The following is a 17,924-nucleotide window of genomic DNA, read 5'->3' as shown; positions in this document are numbered from 1 at the left end:
GTTTCTTACATTTTATCTTTCAAGCTCTCTATTAATCCTTTTGAATTTAGAATATATGTTTTATATTCCAAAGAGTTTTCTTATTTTGTATCTGCTTTCTTATATAACAGTGTGTACTTATTTTATAGCTGTGGTACATTCTGAAACCTCTCTAAATATTAATTAGGTTTACTTCACAGTTCTCATTAATTCTCTAATAATGGCAGCTTCATCTTCAATGGTCCTTCTATTTTGTGCCATTGTTTACCCTCAACTATCTCAGGATCCCTAGGCATATATTCCTATTATATAGACATCTGACAGCCTTTCCCAGGTATAGGGTGAGGGAGGATGCTGACTGAAGGTTCTGAGTATGTTGGATGGGCTTTTAATGCTGTAGGGTCTCTGGACATAGAGAAGCTGCTGTCCTTGCCCCATTTCCACCACCTTCCCAGTGGAAAAATACAGGAGAAGAGCTCTGTTTGGAGTGGTTACCAACCCCACCCAGCCTTCTTCTTATTCCAGAGACACTGCTCAATTTCTTTACAGAAGTATCTCAGTTTTTCTTTAGGTTACAAGCTATTACCAAGTTGCCAATCTTGCTTCACTCAAAAGAGTGGGGGGCCATTTGACACCATTTCTTTTTCTAGTGTGAAATACACGCACTCAACTTCACATTCTCATTTTTGTATTACTTTTCATTCCCCTCTCTCTAAATATTCCACTTTCAAGTTTGGAATCCTCCTGGGACTCCATCAGTCCTTTTGTCACCATTTATTAATTCATCTATGCATTTATAAGAATCTCTGGTCCATTTTTATCCCACTGTGAGAAAGTTTTCTGAATGTATTGCTATTTTTCTTTCTTTATTCTCATTTAAATATGATGTGGGGTATAAGATCTAAGTTTATATGAACAGTCCCTATTAAACTAAAGGGCTTATTTTTTAATCCTCAGTAACAGATTAATAATATTTGCACAATAAATATTCCAACTGAACACACAGAAAAATTACATTATAGATTCATCTTGCTTTTCTATTGATCAGTTATGACTATGAATGGTGGTTGGTGTATCAAAATATGCTGTATTATGCCTCAAAGTTTCAAAAAATTAACATTTTTAAGTAAGTTTACATCCTTCATATGTACTTCCAGATAGGGATAATTAGGGGTATATGACTCTGTGTGTGTGTGTGTGTGTGTGTGTGTGTGTGTGTGTGTGTGTGTGTGTTTCAGAGGATGCTAGTTGCCCTGGAATATTGTTTCTCTATCCTTATTTTGTGGAACCATAGCTTTTCAATGAGTACATTGATCTCCAGATAAAAGCCTACATTTCCCAGCCCCCTTGCATCTAAGTAACTTAATTTTGGCTGGCAAGATATGAGCAAAAACTATAGTTCTTCTGAAATATCTCCTTAGAAGGGAGTAGGTGGGCCTTCCTCAACCTGTTCCATTGTTCTCCTTGAAATGCTTGTGTGAAGGCTGGAGCTCCAGCTGTGAACTTGGACATGAAAATGTAGGCCACACCTAGGGACAGCAGAGCAGAAAGTTAAATAACCTGGGTCTCTGGCATCTTCAAGGCACTGCCTTACTTACTAGACTACTTCCATTATCTATATTATATACTCTATCAGATACACCAAGAACAAGGAGAAAAAATAAGCATTAGATAACACAAATATATCTTCATGGTGTTTGGGATGTTGTGTTGTGGAATTATCTCAGCAGCTGATAGGCCAGGTCTCTACGGAACATTAATATTGCTAAGGAAATAATGGTTGCTATAGAAATCCACAGGCAGTTTTGGGAACCTAAGGCAATTCTAGTCTTCCCTTGGGGAGCAAACATGTAACATCCACCACCTGAGCAGCTCTGCCATACTGGTCCGTGGGCCTTCTCAAGGTCAAGAGAAACCTAAGACCATCCTGTTTTTTAAAGTTCTTATAGACTTTTTAAAGATAAATAAATGCCAAAGCAGAGTTCACCAAATTGTGGAATAACTTAAATGTTTTCACTTATTAAATTGCTTTCTAATACAAAATACAATTCAGTATAATTCCACCATTCACAAAATAAGTATAGGAATTATTCATACATATTAATTCCTATGCAATATGTGCAAATAATGTGATCTAGAAGAGAACACAAAGTCCTATGCTCTTTGCTGATGGGACTGAGGGGCATGTGACAGGGAACCCCCAGGGCTCTCAGGGCTAAGAGGAGGCCAGACCTCCCCCTGAGCAAGCTTTGAGCAGTGGGGATGACCTTCCCGATGACTGTGCTCGGTGTACTTGCCACATGTGGCCACTCCTGAAGCTTGGACTGAGCAACTCAGGCCACAGCTTCCAAAATGTGGTTTCCAGGACCTGCTACTTAACTATAATCCTGTTAATAGATCAGTAGCACAGGTAGATGAATCTATGGAAATGGAGTTAGGAATATGAGGCCAGGGAAATTGTCCTCATGCTGACATAGCCACACTGGTGGCTTTACTACATTTCGCTTCATCTCTTCCAGGAGGAGCTCTCTGGGTCTGCCAGTTGCTGTCCTGTATTTTTGTGTCTCTGTTGGACAAAGCTCCTGGGTCAGCCGTTTGGGTTCAGCCCCTCAGCATGGTCTGATGGTCATGGCGAGGGAATACATTCACCTATCTTTCTCTTGGTAGAAATTCCTAAAGCTTCCATTCATTTCTCTTCTCAGTTCTTTGCTGATGATGCCACAAATTTAAATTGTGGTTGTTTTATATATCAATATTAAAAATTTTAGTAGAATTCATTAATTTTCTTGTACAGATTTAAGTTGGGTTAAATTCCTCCTTATATTCCTCTTTGCCTCTCATTAAATTTAAAACTGAAATTCTTATCATTGAGAATTGTTACTGAGGGGGGCCCTAGAGAAAGATTTACTCAAATTCAAAGATGGTTTTCTTTGTCTTACAGGCAATTGAACAATATATTATGTGGTTTTTATTTAAACAAGATAAGTAGGATTTAGGGGAGTTCTAAATTCATCTAGAGTAATATACACAAATATTTAAAGATAAATATACACTTAAACTATGAAGCTATGTTAGTTGTATCAGTGAGTGAGTAACTGCAGCATTGTCTCTGCCATGCTGTGGAGCTAGGCTGTTAGAGTCAGGTAACGGGAAAAAGTTCACCGAGTCTCACCAACTCTTTATTTCTGCCTTCCCTTATCTCTTCATAATCTGTCCCTCTGTGCCTTTCTGGACCATCTGGAATTAGGGCATTAAAGACCTTGAAGACCAGACTGAAGCTGGGAAAGCTGGGGAGGGATCGATGTAAGGGCAAGAAATAACTTTTCCCTGAGTCTGCATTCCCTGGTGTATTATTGAAGGTCTGCTATGTGCAAGAACTGTGCTCTCTTCCATGGGTTCCAAGATAGAACTCATGCTTACATGGTCTGTGGAGTACACACATAAATAGATTCCAATATATTAAGGCAATTGTAATAATACAAGGACAAAACCCAGAGAAAAGAAAAAGAGCTCCTAATTTTTTTTTAATTTTTGTTAAATCTGCTTATCCTGAATTCCACTCTAATGATAATCCTACACTGTCTTTATTTTTATTCTTCATAGCTTAAAATTTATAGAAACAGTATAAACTGAATTTTATATTCCCACAAATTACTTAGATCTCATAATCACTTAATTTCTTCTAAATCTGCTTCTCTTCTATGGAAGTATTTAGTAATATTTTCCCAGATATGTATTTCCATCTTGAGCTCATGTGATTCTTAAGTCATAGTTTTCATTCTTAATTATTCCACAGTGTAACTATAGCTTGCTTGTATGTGAGGCTAAAAAACACCTCCCAGAATCCTCAAACACAACACTATCCTTTGTTTAAATATCTCTGTTTCAATTCCATTGGCAAATTCCACCATAAACTTTAGTAACCACAAATAGTTGGACAGATGGCACAATTTCAAGTTGTAGATAGATTTTCTCCTTTGCATCTGATGTTTAGGTGTGGATGTTCTTAGATTTATGATTGATCTCACGCTGTCTTCTCACCTCTAAATATCTGCAAACAATCTATCCCTCCAGTCCAACTTTGTTAGATTTCCCTTTAATGCCATCATGCCTGTGGTTATGATTCCTTTAGGTACAATATGATACTTTGAAACAGTTTAAGCAAAACATTGAAGTCTAATTTTAAGAATACAGTGTACTCCTTGTCTGGATAATTTATTCCTCTCTCCCTTGGCTGCCACAGTGTCTAACTAGTCAAGTAAGTAAATTACAGCACTCTTCAATATGTTCTCTACTTGGCACCTTTAAGAATTACTTCTTTTCTTTCTAACTTTATTTAACTAATGTTAAGAATTTATTTTATTTTCAAATTATAAAATATTTCACACATGACAGAAAATAAGTTAATATAACAAATATAACCCAGACTTAACAAATGTTAAAATTTCATAATTTTTATCTCAAGTTTTAAAAGAAATAAAATCTTTCAGCTAGACAGCTATGCCTCCCAACATCCATTTCTCTTTGTCCTTGCCTAAACTTAATGTGCATTATTTACTTTCACATTGTATAAACTAAACTACCTGTGCTTCTATATGTAAACAGTACAAACACACTGCATATATTCTTTTTTTACATTCAATGCTAGGTTTTCGAGATTTATCCCTGCTGATACATGTAGTTCCAGTTTCTTCATTTGAACTACTTTTTACTTCCCCAGTCACTTACATATATTTAGGTTGTTTCCAAAATTTTTGGCTGTGACAAAACAAACAGCCTACAAGGAACATCCTTGTGCTCTTTCAATCCTGTGCACATTTGTTAGAATGTTAAAAACTCTAGTTTCTCTCTCTAGTACTTTAGCCTTTGTTCCTAAAAGACCCAGACCATGGGGTATGGGCCTTATCCAATTTATGACGCTGTCCAAAGTTTCACAACTGACTGAATTTACATTTGCACTGGCAATGTGCAAACTTCCCATTTATCCACAGGACGACCAGTAATTGGAATTACCAGACTGTTTTGTTTGTACTAAACTATTGAGTATGACATGCTATCCCCTCTTCCTTCAGTTGGCAGTTGGCACTCCCTTGATTACTAGTGAGACTGAGTGCATCTTCATGGTCCTGGAAAATTTGGTGTTCACCTTATGGCAGTGACTTCTTTATAAACTTTTTTTCCATTTTTCTCAAGTGTGTGGCAGGGGAGGTCTACATGAATTCTGAATTTTGTTTCAATCTGTTTTTTTTCCACCTAAGTTAGTATGGATACAATATTGTTTTGATTAAGAAAGATTTAGGTTAACTTTTTTTTTGCCTCATATTAATACAGCCTCTGGTTTCATTTCTTATTTGCCTGTTATGTCTTATTTCGATGACTTTATATTCAGTGTTTGTGTGTCTTTTGGAACAAATCATTTTAATGTATTTGTATTTGTTATAAGTGCTAATCAGTTTGAAGTGGGTTTTTTTGTATTACCTTATAGTTTTTTCTTTTTACTTTGGTTTTTAAAAAGTTTTCTTGTTTTCTACCTTTTTAAATTTTGCCTTATTTTCCTTACTCATTTTTTAATCCTTATGTTGTTCTAGAAATTATAAGTTGGTCTGTTATTTCAGGAGCTGCCCTAAAGTTTTTTACGTGCATTCTTGACTTAAATAAAACTTGATCAGAATCAGAAACTGATAACACAAAAAAATACAATGACCTTAAAATGCTTTAACTGTGATTGTTCTCCAATCATATGATTTTATCCTAGTATTTTAATTTCACATTTTTCTCACCCTCTCCAAAATTAGTCATTATATTATTGTTTTATAATTAGTGCATATTTTATTTACTTATTTAACTATTTGTTTACCTAAGTTTCTTATATTCCAGTGGTTTCTTCTGATTTGTTTCTTTTTCCTGAATTGTCATTTTCCGGTAATTTCAACACTGAGTTATAAAAAGTATACTCTCTCAGTCTTTGTTATGTGGACCATGTCTGTTTCACTCTCACATTTACAGAGAAGATAACCTATATCATGTTTCCAATTACTTTCTTTCAATATGAAGCATATTTCTAAAATTTCTTCAGGTTTCTATTGCTCCAGGGAGAAAACCTCCTGTCAGCCTCATTTTTATTCCCCTACTTGGTGTCCCTTTTTTATTGTTGTTAAACTTTCATTACTACTTTTCAGTGTTCTGTATTTTCACTATGGTATGTCTGGGGGTAGGTTTGTTTATATTTTCCTGTTTGAAACTCAGTGTAGTTCCTTAATTAGATGATTCTTCCAATCTGAAAAAATACCAATTCTTCGTCTTTGAATATTGCCTCTCTCCTTTCTGGAACCATTTTTAAAAATATGTGGTACTTTGTCACGATGTGGCGAGGACTCTCACAGCCTCACTGCTCCCCACCTCACCAGCCTCATTTCTCAAATGCCCTTCAGCCATGAGTCTACTTAAATGGCTCACATTAGGGCTCTCTTCTATCAAAAAAGCCTTTTTTCAGGCTCTTTCCTGAGTGGACTTGTAGAATTACTCTACTCCTCTTCTACCAGTTAACTGTAACTTCAGGAATGCTTTGCCCACTGTTCTGATGGCAACTGTTCTCCTCTTAGAACATCTTGAGTTTCTTGTTCAGAGCTCCTGGAGTTAGTTGTGCTTTTATATTGGTTTAAGTATCAAATTAATGTCAGACTTTTTCCACTAGATCCCCTGCTCTGTGAAGGCAATATTTCATTTTTTGTTTTTTATTCTGTTGGCATTTTATAGGCACTCGGGCAAAGGCAATGTAGAGACTGGCACCAGTGAGGAACTGTGGCACCATCAGGGACCCAGATAGTAACTATTCATCCCTGAACATCAGTCTCACTTCCCTCGAAGACCAGCTTTTTCTCCTCGCTGCAGATATTCCATATCATAAAAGGCTGAGGGTCAAGAGCCTCCTCAGGTTAAATAGTACACATTACCCATTAGCTAAGATTGTCCCCCTTTTGCTCACAGTCTTTAGGTGTCCTCTGACTACAATTTCTGTGGTATCTGGCTGAGAGCTGGAGAATCTGCTTCCAACTCTGGATCATTTATGGATAAATCCTTGTTTCCCCATTTGATTCTAGAACAACTGACTTTTTAAGGTAATAACACCTTCAAAAATCAAATAAGAAATAAAATGTATTGCTCACACTTGAACCAAATAAATAACCCCCAGTGCACTTATTTCACCAATATTTGCTGAGCTCCTGTTGAGTGCTTTTCACTCCATTAGGCTTTTAGGATACAGTAACAAATATAAAGAAGGTCCCTGCTTTCAATGAGATTAGAGTCTAGAAAGGCAACATTATTCCAGTGCTCATGCTACTACTAAACAGACATTCAAGCAACATGTGAATGCTTTATAAAAGAAATAAGGTTCCTTCTGAGTATTTAACAAATTAACTTGACCTATAAAGGAATTTGCAGTAAATTGGGGAAGGCTTAATTCGTGAGTGACTCCTGAGCTAAGATTTTAAAGATGAGTAGAAGTTAATCAGACAAAGAGGAGAGGTCAGAGCATTTCAAGAAGAAACATCAGTATGTGCAAATGTCCTGTGGCAGGAAGCAGACTGGCAATGATGAGGGGCTAAAAGAAGACTAGCCGGGTTTGAGAACAGAAGGGAAAAGGGAACTTACTAGAGCTGAGGATGGAGAGTTATACAGGAGTGGGAGAGAAGTGTGCTATTTTGTGCTGGCTAAAAATAGCCAATTATTATATTTTCAGAAATTTTGTGAGCCAGCTATTAAATAACCATTATTAAAAAACAAAAGTATACAAACTTAAGTTTTAAAATGATGTTAGAAATAAAGTTGTCCTAATTATTCCTAGTCACTCAGTTATTTTACTACATTTTGCTATTTGTGCTCCTGAGTTTATTTATGTCTACCCTACTGGTATGATGGAAACACTTCATAATATGTGCTGCTCTGCTCTACTCCCCAAACTCACAGTCACTGATTTTACTTAAACTCACTGGACATTGACCATGGTTGGAGTTTACGCCATGGAAATTGGCAAAACTTTCAAATCAGAACTCCCTTACCCACCTGAGACTCAGTTATTAAACACATACTGCCCTTTTCTGAATGAGACTGTACAGAGCCTTGGAGACCATGGTAAGAATCAATCTTTACTGCAGGAGAAATGAATGGGCACTGAAAGGTTTTAAGCAGGGAGTTGACAAGAGCAATTTCTACTTCAACAAGATAAGTAAGACTAAAGAAAACGAGCTGACTCTTTGTGGCCCCTATTGTAAATAATGGTGGCTCAGACTAGGATCAAAGCAGTGAAAATGGAGAGAAATGAATGGATTTAAGACATATTTAGGAGGTAAAATAGAAGGCTGAGCTGTGGTGATATTGTAATGAACCAGTCACTTAAGACCCTCATGAAGAAATAAAATACATCCTTCCCAATTTCTGAATGCTTAGGATGTTTTCATTTTGATCCCAGTCCTTTGACACCATGTGTCCAAGAATCAACTTTGCATTTGAACAAACAGACCCGAGTAAAAGGCAAAAATCTACCCACAGGGGAATATATGAAATGAAGGAATTAACTCTGTACAAAAATACGTTATCTTAAACGTAATAAAAGAAATCCACACTTCTCCATCTTCATGTATGCATAATGGAGCATGGATGGTAGCCATGAGACGGTCTCCCAGATCTCTCTGACTGCAGGGAGCATATATGTCTGAGGTCCAGCTGCTTGAGCCGAAGCCTTGCTGCCCACAAGTGGACTCCAGACAATGACTGAATGGGACAGAGACACTAAAGTAAGCCTGTTATGGGCGATGCCAGATTCCTCTGATGGGTGGCTTTAACTCTATGACTCCCTAACGTCCTTTCCAAACTTTCCTCAGAACTATATTACCTAAGATGCTTGCATCCAATTTCCTTCGTCCACAACCACTGCGTCACTCGGGGTTAGACCTTCCTCAAGGTCTGATGGCCCTGTGAGCCCTACTTGATTCCCTGTTTCTGCCTCGTGTCTGTGGCAGTTTTTTGAGGGGTTGTGACTTGTGATAGAAGATATCTGTAGTGCAAGTGTCTGTGTCTAAGAGGACTTTCTGCTCCCTTCCACAAGGTCAGACAGCTTTTGCTTCTACCCTTTCTCAGAAGTAGATCATTGTGTCTTAGAGGCTAGACAATGTCTTGCCATTTCCCTAGTGCTTAAGTCTACTTTTTGTAAGAGAGAACAGTCTGGGGAGCGGACGCAGTTTTGTGCCTGTGTGCCCAGAAGGGAAGTTTACCCGTCTCTGCTGCCCACCCCCCCTTGAGAATCCCATGGAAAAGAGGCCATGACTGAGTACAGACTACACCATGCCTGGGCTCCTCGGGATTCTAAATGTTGTGATAGGTCATGCTCCGTCTTAACTGCTCGTTGAAGTTTCAGCTGTTTTCCTTACTTCCTGCAGGAAGGCTGCCTCTCTTGCCTGTGATTTGCCAAAGCTGAAACAGTTGATGTGTCCTGGCCCATCCTCAGAGGGCCCGACACGCTGTTCCACTCAGTTCTCCTGGTTGCCATGTGATCTCAGATCTCTGATGAGTCCAAGAAAAGTTACAACTTTTGCAGGTCATCTGGCTTTTTCTCATTTTTCCTTAGCATGAGATTAATGTTCTATTTCTTTCTACATGCTAAGAGAGACAAAGTTCCCTCCTCTTGTTTTAAAAAATCAGTTATCTTAAATCAGGTCTGTTCTGTTTCAAAATCTGCACCAGAATTTTATGTGTGGTGGGTATTAGAGAGTCAGGAATAGAATGTATACATAAATTGTATGTTATACTCCAGACATGGGAAAGCTCTATGTTGTCAAACACTATTACGGTACTCATTCTGTAAATTTATTGAATGTAGACCTCAAGAAGTAGCGGAAGTACCCAATTCGATGTTAGTCAAGGCTCCCATTGCAGAGGATAAGAAGATCTGTTGCAAGAAGAATTGTTTCTAGTTTATTTTGCTTTGGATCATGATTCAATACAGTTACCTTGTCCTTCCCACCAGGTGGTTGACCAGATTGACACCCTGACCTCTGATCTGCAGCTGGAAGATGAGATGACGGACAGCTCCAAAACGGACACCCTGAATAGTAGCTCAAGTGGCACGACGGCCTCCAGCCTAGAGAAGATCAAAGTGCAGGCCAGCGCCCCTCTCAGTAGGCCCCCAGCTCCCCCGTCTGCTATCCTCACCGTCCTGAAGAAGCCAAACCCTCCGCCGCCGCCTCCACGGCTGACACCTGTGAAGTGCGAAGCCCCCCGAAGGGTGGTGCCCGCTGTCAATCCTGCAAAGACCAATGAAACCGTTCTGCGAAACGGAGGCTTGCCAGGGGTGCCAAACAAAATCCCAAACGGCGACATCTGCTGCGCACCCAACAGTAACCCGGACAAGGCTCGGGCTCCGCCACTGATGCACAGACCTGAAAAAGACAGGTGTCCCCAGGCGGGGCCTCGGGAGCGTGTTCGGTTCAATGAAAAAGTGCAGTACCATGGCTATTGTCCGGACTGTGACGCCCGGTATAACGTAAAGAACAGCGAGGTGCATTTACACAGCCAGCCTGTCCACCCCCCAGGAAAGCTGCCTCCCCAAGGCCCTCCCCTCCCTCCTCCACCCCATCTCCCTCCTTTCCCACTGGAAAATGGGGGGCTGGGAATAAGCCACAGTAACAGCTTCCCCCCTCTCAGACCTGCAACTGTGCCTCCTTCCATTGCACCAAAACCACAGAAGACCATCTTGAGGAAATCAACTACCACAACAGTGTGATGTATGCCATTTAAAACACTTTTTGGTTTTTTTTTTAATTTCTATATTATAAACATAAAATAATAAGTAATGAGCACTTTCTACTCAAGCAATAAAAAGCCCAAATATATTATTCCTGCGTTCAGCAAAGTGGCATAAAAATCACTTGGTAAGTATGCAGTATGTTGTTTATATCCTGGGTATGCATTTTTTCAACCGTTGCATTATCCAAACCACAAAACAATGATAAGGTTGCCTCTCTTGTTCTTTCAATGGACCTGTGGCAAACACTGGCCTGTCCATTTCAAATAGTTTGGGTTGCAATAAGAGATGGGATTAGACTCAGTTTATTCATGCCTAACTCACATGTGCACTATTAACATGTCATACATACTCTTGGACCTAATGCTTTTTAATAAGAAATTGTAATACTGAAGAATTATTTTATTATTTTTTCTAAAGATATTTGCCACTACTCTGGCATTATTAGACACTCTTGAGGACAATACCAAAACATTTATTTTCTATACCATGCAATTTGATTCTCTGTTCGGCTATATATGTAATGAGGGACTCGGTGGAAATATCATATGTCAATAAACAATAGTAAACAATGGCAAAATCAAGTGTTCATCAGAATTAAAACAAAGCAGAGCTTCACTTAATCTCATGTTTACATTCTTCAAAACGGGCAGCAATTCTGACATTGGGGAAGATTATAGGGAGTATATGTCAGAATTTTCTAAATTAAGTATCACAAGCAGGTCATCGGTAGAACTTTACATATTTTCATGTTACACATTTTGGTACCTCAAAGACCTTGTATTGAATTCCTCCTCCGTTGCCAATCCCTTCAGACCTCATTACACTCAGCATTCCTCCAGGACACCACACAGTGAAGCAGTAGGATGTGTGCCTCCTGCCTCAGCAAGCTCTCTGCCTCCCTGAGGGAACCCCTATTTATAGGATAATCATAGGGGGAAATGAAGACACTTCTGCAGCAAGGTGTTTTTAGCATTAGACTTAAGCTGTTTCTCCTCGGAGTTGACATATGCCAGGGCTCTTTGTTATTCTGTAAAAGGAAGAGAAGAAATTCCTTCTTTCGAACATTCAATCAAGGTTTTTCTCTTCTAATTTGCTAATTGAGGTCACTTCCCCACCCATGGACCAAGTTCACTTCCCAACTATAATGATTTGTAATGATCAAATGTTTTGCCCTAGAACTAGAAATATGTTTATCACCTCTGGAATCATGATGACAGGTGCATGCCTAAACTAAATTTGTCCATCAAGTGGCAAGAGTAGCAGGACTCATCTTTAGTAGAAGTTAATTTATTGTGCAACAATAAAGAATATTGCAACCTTTTTGACTATTTGGCATTTGATCTGAAACTTTAGTTTTTGTTGCTATAGGAAGGTAGTCTTCAGTCAGATTTCTTTATTACCTTTTTCAAGCTGTATCTCAGTAATTTGGAGGAATGTTTTTAAACAACTCCTTATTAAAAAATAGAAATATATTTGGGCAGAATAACAGAGCAAATAGGCTTTATTTTTTAAAGGAACAATCAAATGAGTAAAAAAAGAAAAAGCAGGGTGCCACGTTAAAATTTACTCAGCGTGATTCCTCTTGTGTATATTTTGGCCATGAAGGTAATGCAAGCAGAAAAAATCCAAATTTTCAGAAAGTTACAGAACGTAAGACCAATAATCAAGGAGGACCATAATCTAAAATTTATTAATTGTATGCTCAGTATGCTTAATACATCCGAGCCAGGCAAACAAATAGTTGACATATTGAATACCAAAATAATATATTCTTAACTTTTTAATGTATCCATTTATGGTTGGTATAAACAGACCCAGGGTTTCATCATCTTTTTATTTTTATTTATTTAATTTTTTTTTGAGAGTCAGGGCAAAGGCTTTTATTGAGAGATACAGTGAAAGGTCAGAGTTCCTGGCTCAGGGCAGGAAGGGACAAGAGAGCCCTCATCATCTTTTTATATTTAAGTAATGACTTCCTTTCAAATGTCCATCCAGTGTTAGACCTTTAGGTCTTATAAGTCTTACAAGACATACAGTTTTCTCCCTTCAGCCCATCTTCCTTCTAAAGCCAGTTACTGTGACCTAACACTTACCTTTTAGCTTGAGATGTAATCCCTGTTGATGTCTGGGAACCAATCTAGATCTCAAGGTAGAGCTTTCTAGCAATCACAGATCATCCACAGAAGAAATAATTTACTTGCAATAAATCAAGTTGAGTAAGTTGAATAATTCAAGCTGGTTGAATAAGGACATTGAGCCAGATGCCTAAACAAAACTCATGAGGTTCAAATCACCTCTCTTCCTCAAAGTATAAACAAAGCCACCCCATGAAAGATCATCTTTTAGAGTCTGATTAGTGATGTGTGCCAGAACTAGAACTCATTTTCAACACACTTATAAGTAACTTCTGTCCTAGAAAGCTGTATTAAATCTCCACCTTAAAAAAGTTGTAGTTATTAACCTTCTTCTTTCATTACCATTTATTTATTATATCATCAACACCAAATGGGAGATTACAGCAATGTTGGGACTTTCTTTTGAGTATATTTGCCCCATATGTTATTTTTTTCCCATTAATGTATGAAATATATTGGGCCAATAAGATTTTTTTTCCCAACTGATAATTTTGCAACATTCACTGGAGCTTAGTTATGCCTTTAAATAAATATTAATTTGTAAAACATGGAAAGCAATTAACAGAGAGCCTCAATATTTGCCTGGAAACTTGTAATTAAAATGTCACTGCAGTTTTTGTAATCAGCTGCATTGCTTTCAAAATTTAAATTCAGAAGTGCAAGCTCCGCATGTCACCATTGAATTATCATAAAACATGGTACACAGTTCCTCTTCTTGAAGATCCTGAAGCGGAAATGCTTTCCTCAAATCCTTAAGGGCGGTTTCTTTTCTTTCACAGTATGCATTTGAGCACTATTATCCCCGTGTAGAGTAGTGTGCCACAGAGCTGGCCTCCTTACTGCCTTGAAGGTGATGTTCCTACACAATGCAAAATGGTAATACTGTGAATGACAACATCCATTCATACTGAATGGCAGAATATATATTTTTAAAGAGTATCCATTAATTGGAATAGGAAAGCTTTATCTTGTCAGTTTAAAGAATTGTCCCATTCTTGTGATGGGAGGTTATTGTATCCCTCCTGATGAAAGGCAAAAAGAAAAGAAAAATGACCAAAGTTCTCTGCCACCTCTCAGTACAGCAGTTGTAAAAGGAAAGAAAAAAACATATTTTAGGTCATACTTAAGCTAAATATAAAATCTGCTTAAAAATACAGTGCATGCAAAAAAAGGGAAATTTTCCACTTCCAATTTGATATTATATTCATACCTCCCCTCATTAGTTTAATAATATTCTAGAAAAAAAAGTCTGCTTTTATCTGAAGTGGTTTAATTAACCTAAAAAATCATGGTTTGAATTATGCCTGCCTCTAATTATTTAATGAATAAAGGACTAAGGCGCTGTATTATATGGCTTCTTCTGGTGAGATAAATAGTTGCTTTTAGCATGTCCAAGAGGAGCAGCTACACGCAGCCTCTGAAACTGTGCAAGACCTCTTCTCTGCAGATTCTGATTATAGCTCTTTTTGGATGCTCCGTGAAGAAGAGCCTGAGTAGTTCTACATGTAATTGCACTGGGAATGGTGTAATCAAATTTTGAATCACTGCCTTGACTCGGTTTTTTCCCCACTGGAATGTATGTGGTAATGCAACGTCAACTCTTGTAATTGTCCTGATGCCGTTTCTTTCTCTGGGTTCTGTTGTAGCGGATTTTGCTGGGATGTACACTCTAATTTGTAGCAAAGGATTGCACTGTAATGTGCTCTGGTACATACTGATGATTCCTAAGTGAGGAAGTAATTTATGAGCAATAAGGTTTCCTAAAAAACCGTATCACATAATTAGGTAAAGTGCACAGAATCAGATGATTACTAGACACGCTCACAAAATCACATGAAGTTCTCTGGGTCAATTTGTAACTGTGATACTGTATTTATTTCAGACTAAACATTTTGGAGTTGCAGAATCGTTCAAGTTGCCTGATTCTGAAATGACAGATGTGATGCTAGCATTAGGGCACGCAGTGTGTTGAACATAACACTGCAGTTGGCCACATCTGGCAGAGCAGCAATTATGTAGGGCATCATTTCATCTGAAGCATTTGGATTTATCATTGCGGTCTTTTTGGAAAAAAAATTAAAGTGGAGCATAAGGAAGCTCTGCAAATAACCCTTTCTGTAAAAGGTAGTTAAAACAACATGTGGTATAGAATTGTGTGAGGACCATGGGAAAATAAGGAGGAAATATTGCTTAGAATTTTATGACTTCAAGACAGTTCAAAGATAGGTAAGCTAACGCTACCAACTGTCTTCTGAAAGTTTACATACATGAGACTTTCTTCAAGTCTCTTACGAATGTCTAAAATTGTTATCCTGATTTACAAGTGAAGAAATCTAGGGCCTCAGTTTCAGTATCCTGCCCAAATTACCCTCTTAATAAGTGACCAGCCTGGCAGTTTAGTGTCAGCAGGACCCCCCCCATAATTTTTCCTCCACAACATCATGATTTGATTATGTTCTTCATAGCCCTTAACTTTGCAAATCTTTCCTTTATTCTGAGCAGTTATTTTGACGCTTGAAAGGGGTTACCTAATGTTGTTTTGACATTCTTAATATGTTTGATCTTTGCATAATATGAAAGGGATTTCAGGCAATTTAGCTACCGTCTAAAGTGAATGAGCTGCTGAATAATTCAAGCCTCATTTTCTCGTGTATTATACCAGTGGCTTCACTTTTCAGGGTTTTTTCTCTAAGTTCTAAAGCTGTCTATTATTTTCATTTCTTTGCCTAAGAAGTTCTGATTTCATGGTGTTAATTTCATTTGACCCTGAATGTGTCACTTCCATTACTGGTATTTCATTTGTGAATTTCATCTATTTAACATTGACCCCAGAGCTAAAAATAAAGCTGGTAAAGACACAGCGTATTAGAACTGTCCCTAATAAATAGCTTTCTCAACCTTTTGCTATTAGATGGCAGATATGATTTTCTGCTATTTGATAATGTGATTGTCAATTCTCCCAATCACCAAAGGGAATTGCAGACCTAAATAAAATAGTGTGTGCCCTCCAGTGGATTAGTGTTGATGTTGACAACATATATGATATCCAGCCCTTACCAAGGGCTTCCTTTATGCCAAATACTCCTCTACATGTTTTGCATGTATTATTTCCCCTTATCATATCATTTTCCATCATTAACAACACAGTGTCTTAGACACTGTTATTGTCTATATTTTACAAATGGGGAAACTCTGGCATCGGAGACCTGCTGCCCAGAGTCGTAGCGCCAGGAAGTGGTAGAGCCAGAACTGCAGGGCAGACAGGCAGCCTCCATGGCCCGATGCTTCACTGCCTTCCGAGCTGCCTGCAGCGCGGCCCCTGTGCTGCACACAGGTGATCTCTGCTACTAAGGGCCATCAGCTCACAGGCACTTGCCTGAGGAAGTTGTTGGAAGATGGACGATAAGAGCAAACCAAGTTTTTTTCTGTTTAGACCGTGCTGAGGTAGCAGACAACCCCAGGCATTTGGGTTATTGTTTCCTCAAGGTTCACGTCCAGGAGACTGTCCAGGGAAGGCCTCCCTCAGACAGGCATTTAGCAACGCAGGCTGTGTTGACTGTGGAACCACCATCTGATCAAGTGTCCAAGACCATCAGGCAGAAGGGGCGATTGGAGAATCTCACCTGTGCTTTGACCCCAGCCCCTGTAGGTCGTTGGCCAGCACTAGTCACATGGCCCTGTCTGTAGTCCCTAGATTCCCAAGAAAGGGAAGGAGATCCCATGGGGGTGAGTACCACTGTAAAGAGGTCATTTTTTGGTGTGCATATTACAGACCTTCCTTTCCTTTTCATATTACCTGATGCTCACTTAATGTTATCATAAATTAGGATGCTGTCTTATTTTTTTTAATTGAAGTATCATAGATGTACCATCTTATATTGAATTCAAGTATATAACACAGGGGTTCAACAGTTACCCACTTTATTAAATCCTCACCCCGACTAGTGCAGTGTTGACTTCCTATGGGTCAACATAGGAAGATGTTACAGAATCACTGACTATATTCACCATGCTGTACTACCATTCCCATGACCGACCTATATTATGACTGAGAATTTTTGTGCCCCTTTATCCCCCTCACCCTCCCACCACCCACCCCAAACCCTCCCCCTTGGTAACCACCAGTCACTTCTCAGTGTCTGTGAGTCTACTGCTGTTTTGTTCATTCTGTTTTGCATTGTTTTTATAATCTACAAATAAGTGAAATCATATGGTACTTGTCCTTCTCCACCTGATGCCATCTTTGTTTAAAACAAAGATAAAGAGGAAAGAAGTGAATCTAACATCTTTGCTAAAAACTTAGTGGAGGGAATTGACAGCATTTACTAAAATGAAGGGTAAGTTTCATTACAGCCTTTAGCTACCCTGTGTGTGTTCCACCTGAGAATACTCACCAACCTACATCTTGTAGTTCAACATGTGACAATTGCACACCAGATTTTTATTAGTCAAATTTCTAAGTAAAGATTTTTTACAGTAAATTAGGTTTCTATATGAATAATTCTTTATGGAAAAAATTCCCCATAAGGGGAATAAATTTTTATGGGAGTAATTATTCCCATAAGGACAAACCTAATTTGAAGACACAAACTTATTTATCCAGAGTAGTCAAGGAAATGTGAAACTTTTTAATAAAAATTTAGGTCATTGATGATGTAAATTAAGACATGTATCTGTAATATTAATTTAGATGATAGTACATAAAGATAAAAGCATAAATTTGAAATCAGAAGGCCTGGATTTCAGGCTAAGTTTTCCCAGCTTCCAAGTGGTTCTAATCAAATTGCTCAACTAACTCTGACTGAGGCTTGCTTCAAAAAGAAGGTAATGGTGTCACTCTTTCCTACCTAATAGGTCTCTTGAGTCATTATCCTTCTGCCCTTGTATATTTTGGGCTTGCTCGATCCTCCTCTATGTGTAAGGGACAAGGACAGCCATAACAGAAGGATGCTCCAATTGCACAAACCCCGAGTGAACTTCTAAGGCAGCAGGACCATATGCTTCAG

At 38.4% G+C, this 17,924-nt stretch overlaps 1 protein-coding gene across 17 annotated transcripts in view; it reads left to right on the top strand.

Moving 5' to 3' along the window:
* PRR16 (proline rich 16) overlaps positions 1–17,924 on the top strand; it is a 292,164-nt gene that overhangs the window by 170,106 nt on the left and 104,134 nt on the right. For 10 of the 17 annotated variants that reach the window (XM_037016428.2, XM_073221822.1, XM_073221828.1 and 7 more), the window contains one exon: positions 10,004–11,360. In XM_037016428.2, the coding sequence (XP_036872323.2) occupies positions 10,004–10,759 (756 nt within the window). In that variant the 3' untranslated portion in view covers positions 10,760–11,360. Of the gene's footprint in view, positions 1–6,206; positions 7,098–9,416; positions 9,575–10,003; positions 14,265–17,924 lie in introns of those variants that run through there. The other 7 variants (XM_073221827.1, XM_073221826.1, XM_037016430.2 and 4 more) reach the window with 5 other exon arrangements.

Source organism: Manis javanica, chromosome 14, assembly GCF_040802235.1.
Source record: "Manis javanica isolate MJ-LG chromosome 14, MJ_LKY, whole genome shotgun sequence".
Taxonomy (NCBI): Eukaryota; Metazoa; Chordata; class Mammalia; order Pholidota; family Manidae; genus Manis; species Manis javanica.
The sequence above is the reverse complement of the archived record's forward strand: the minus strand, read 5'-3'. Positions and strand labels throughout refer to the sequence as shown.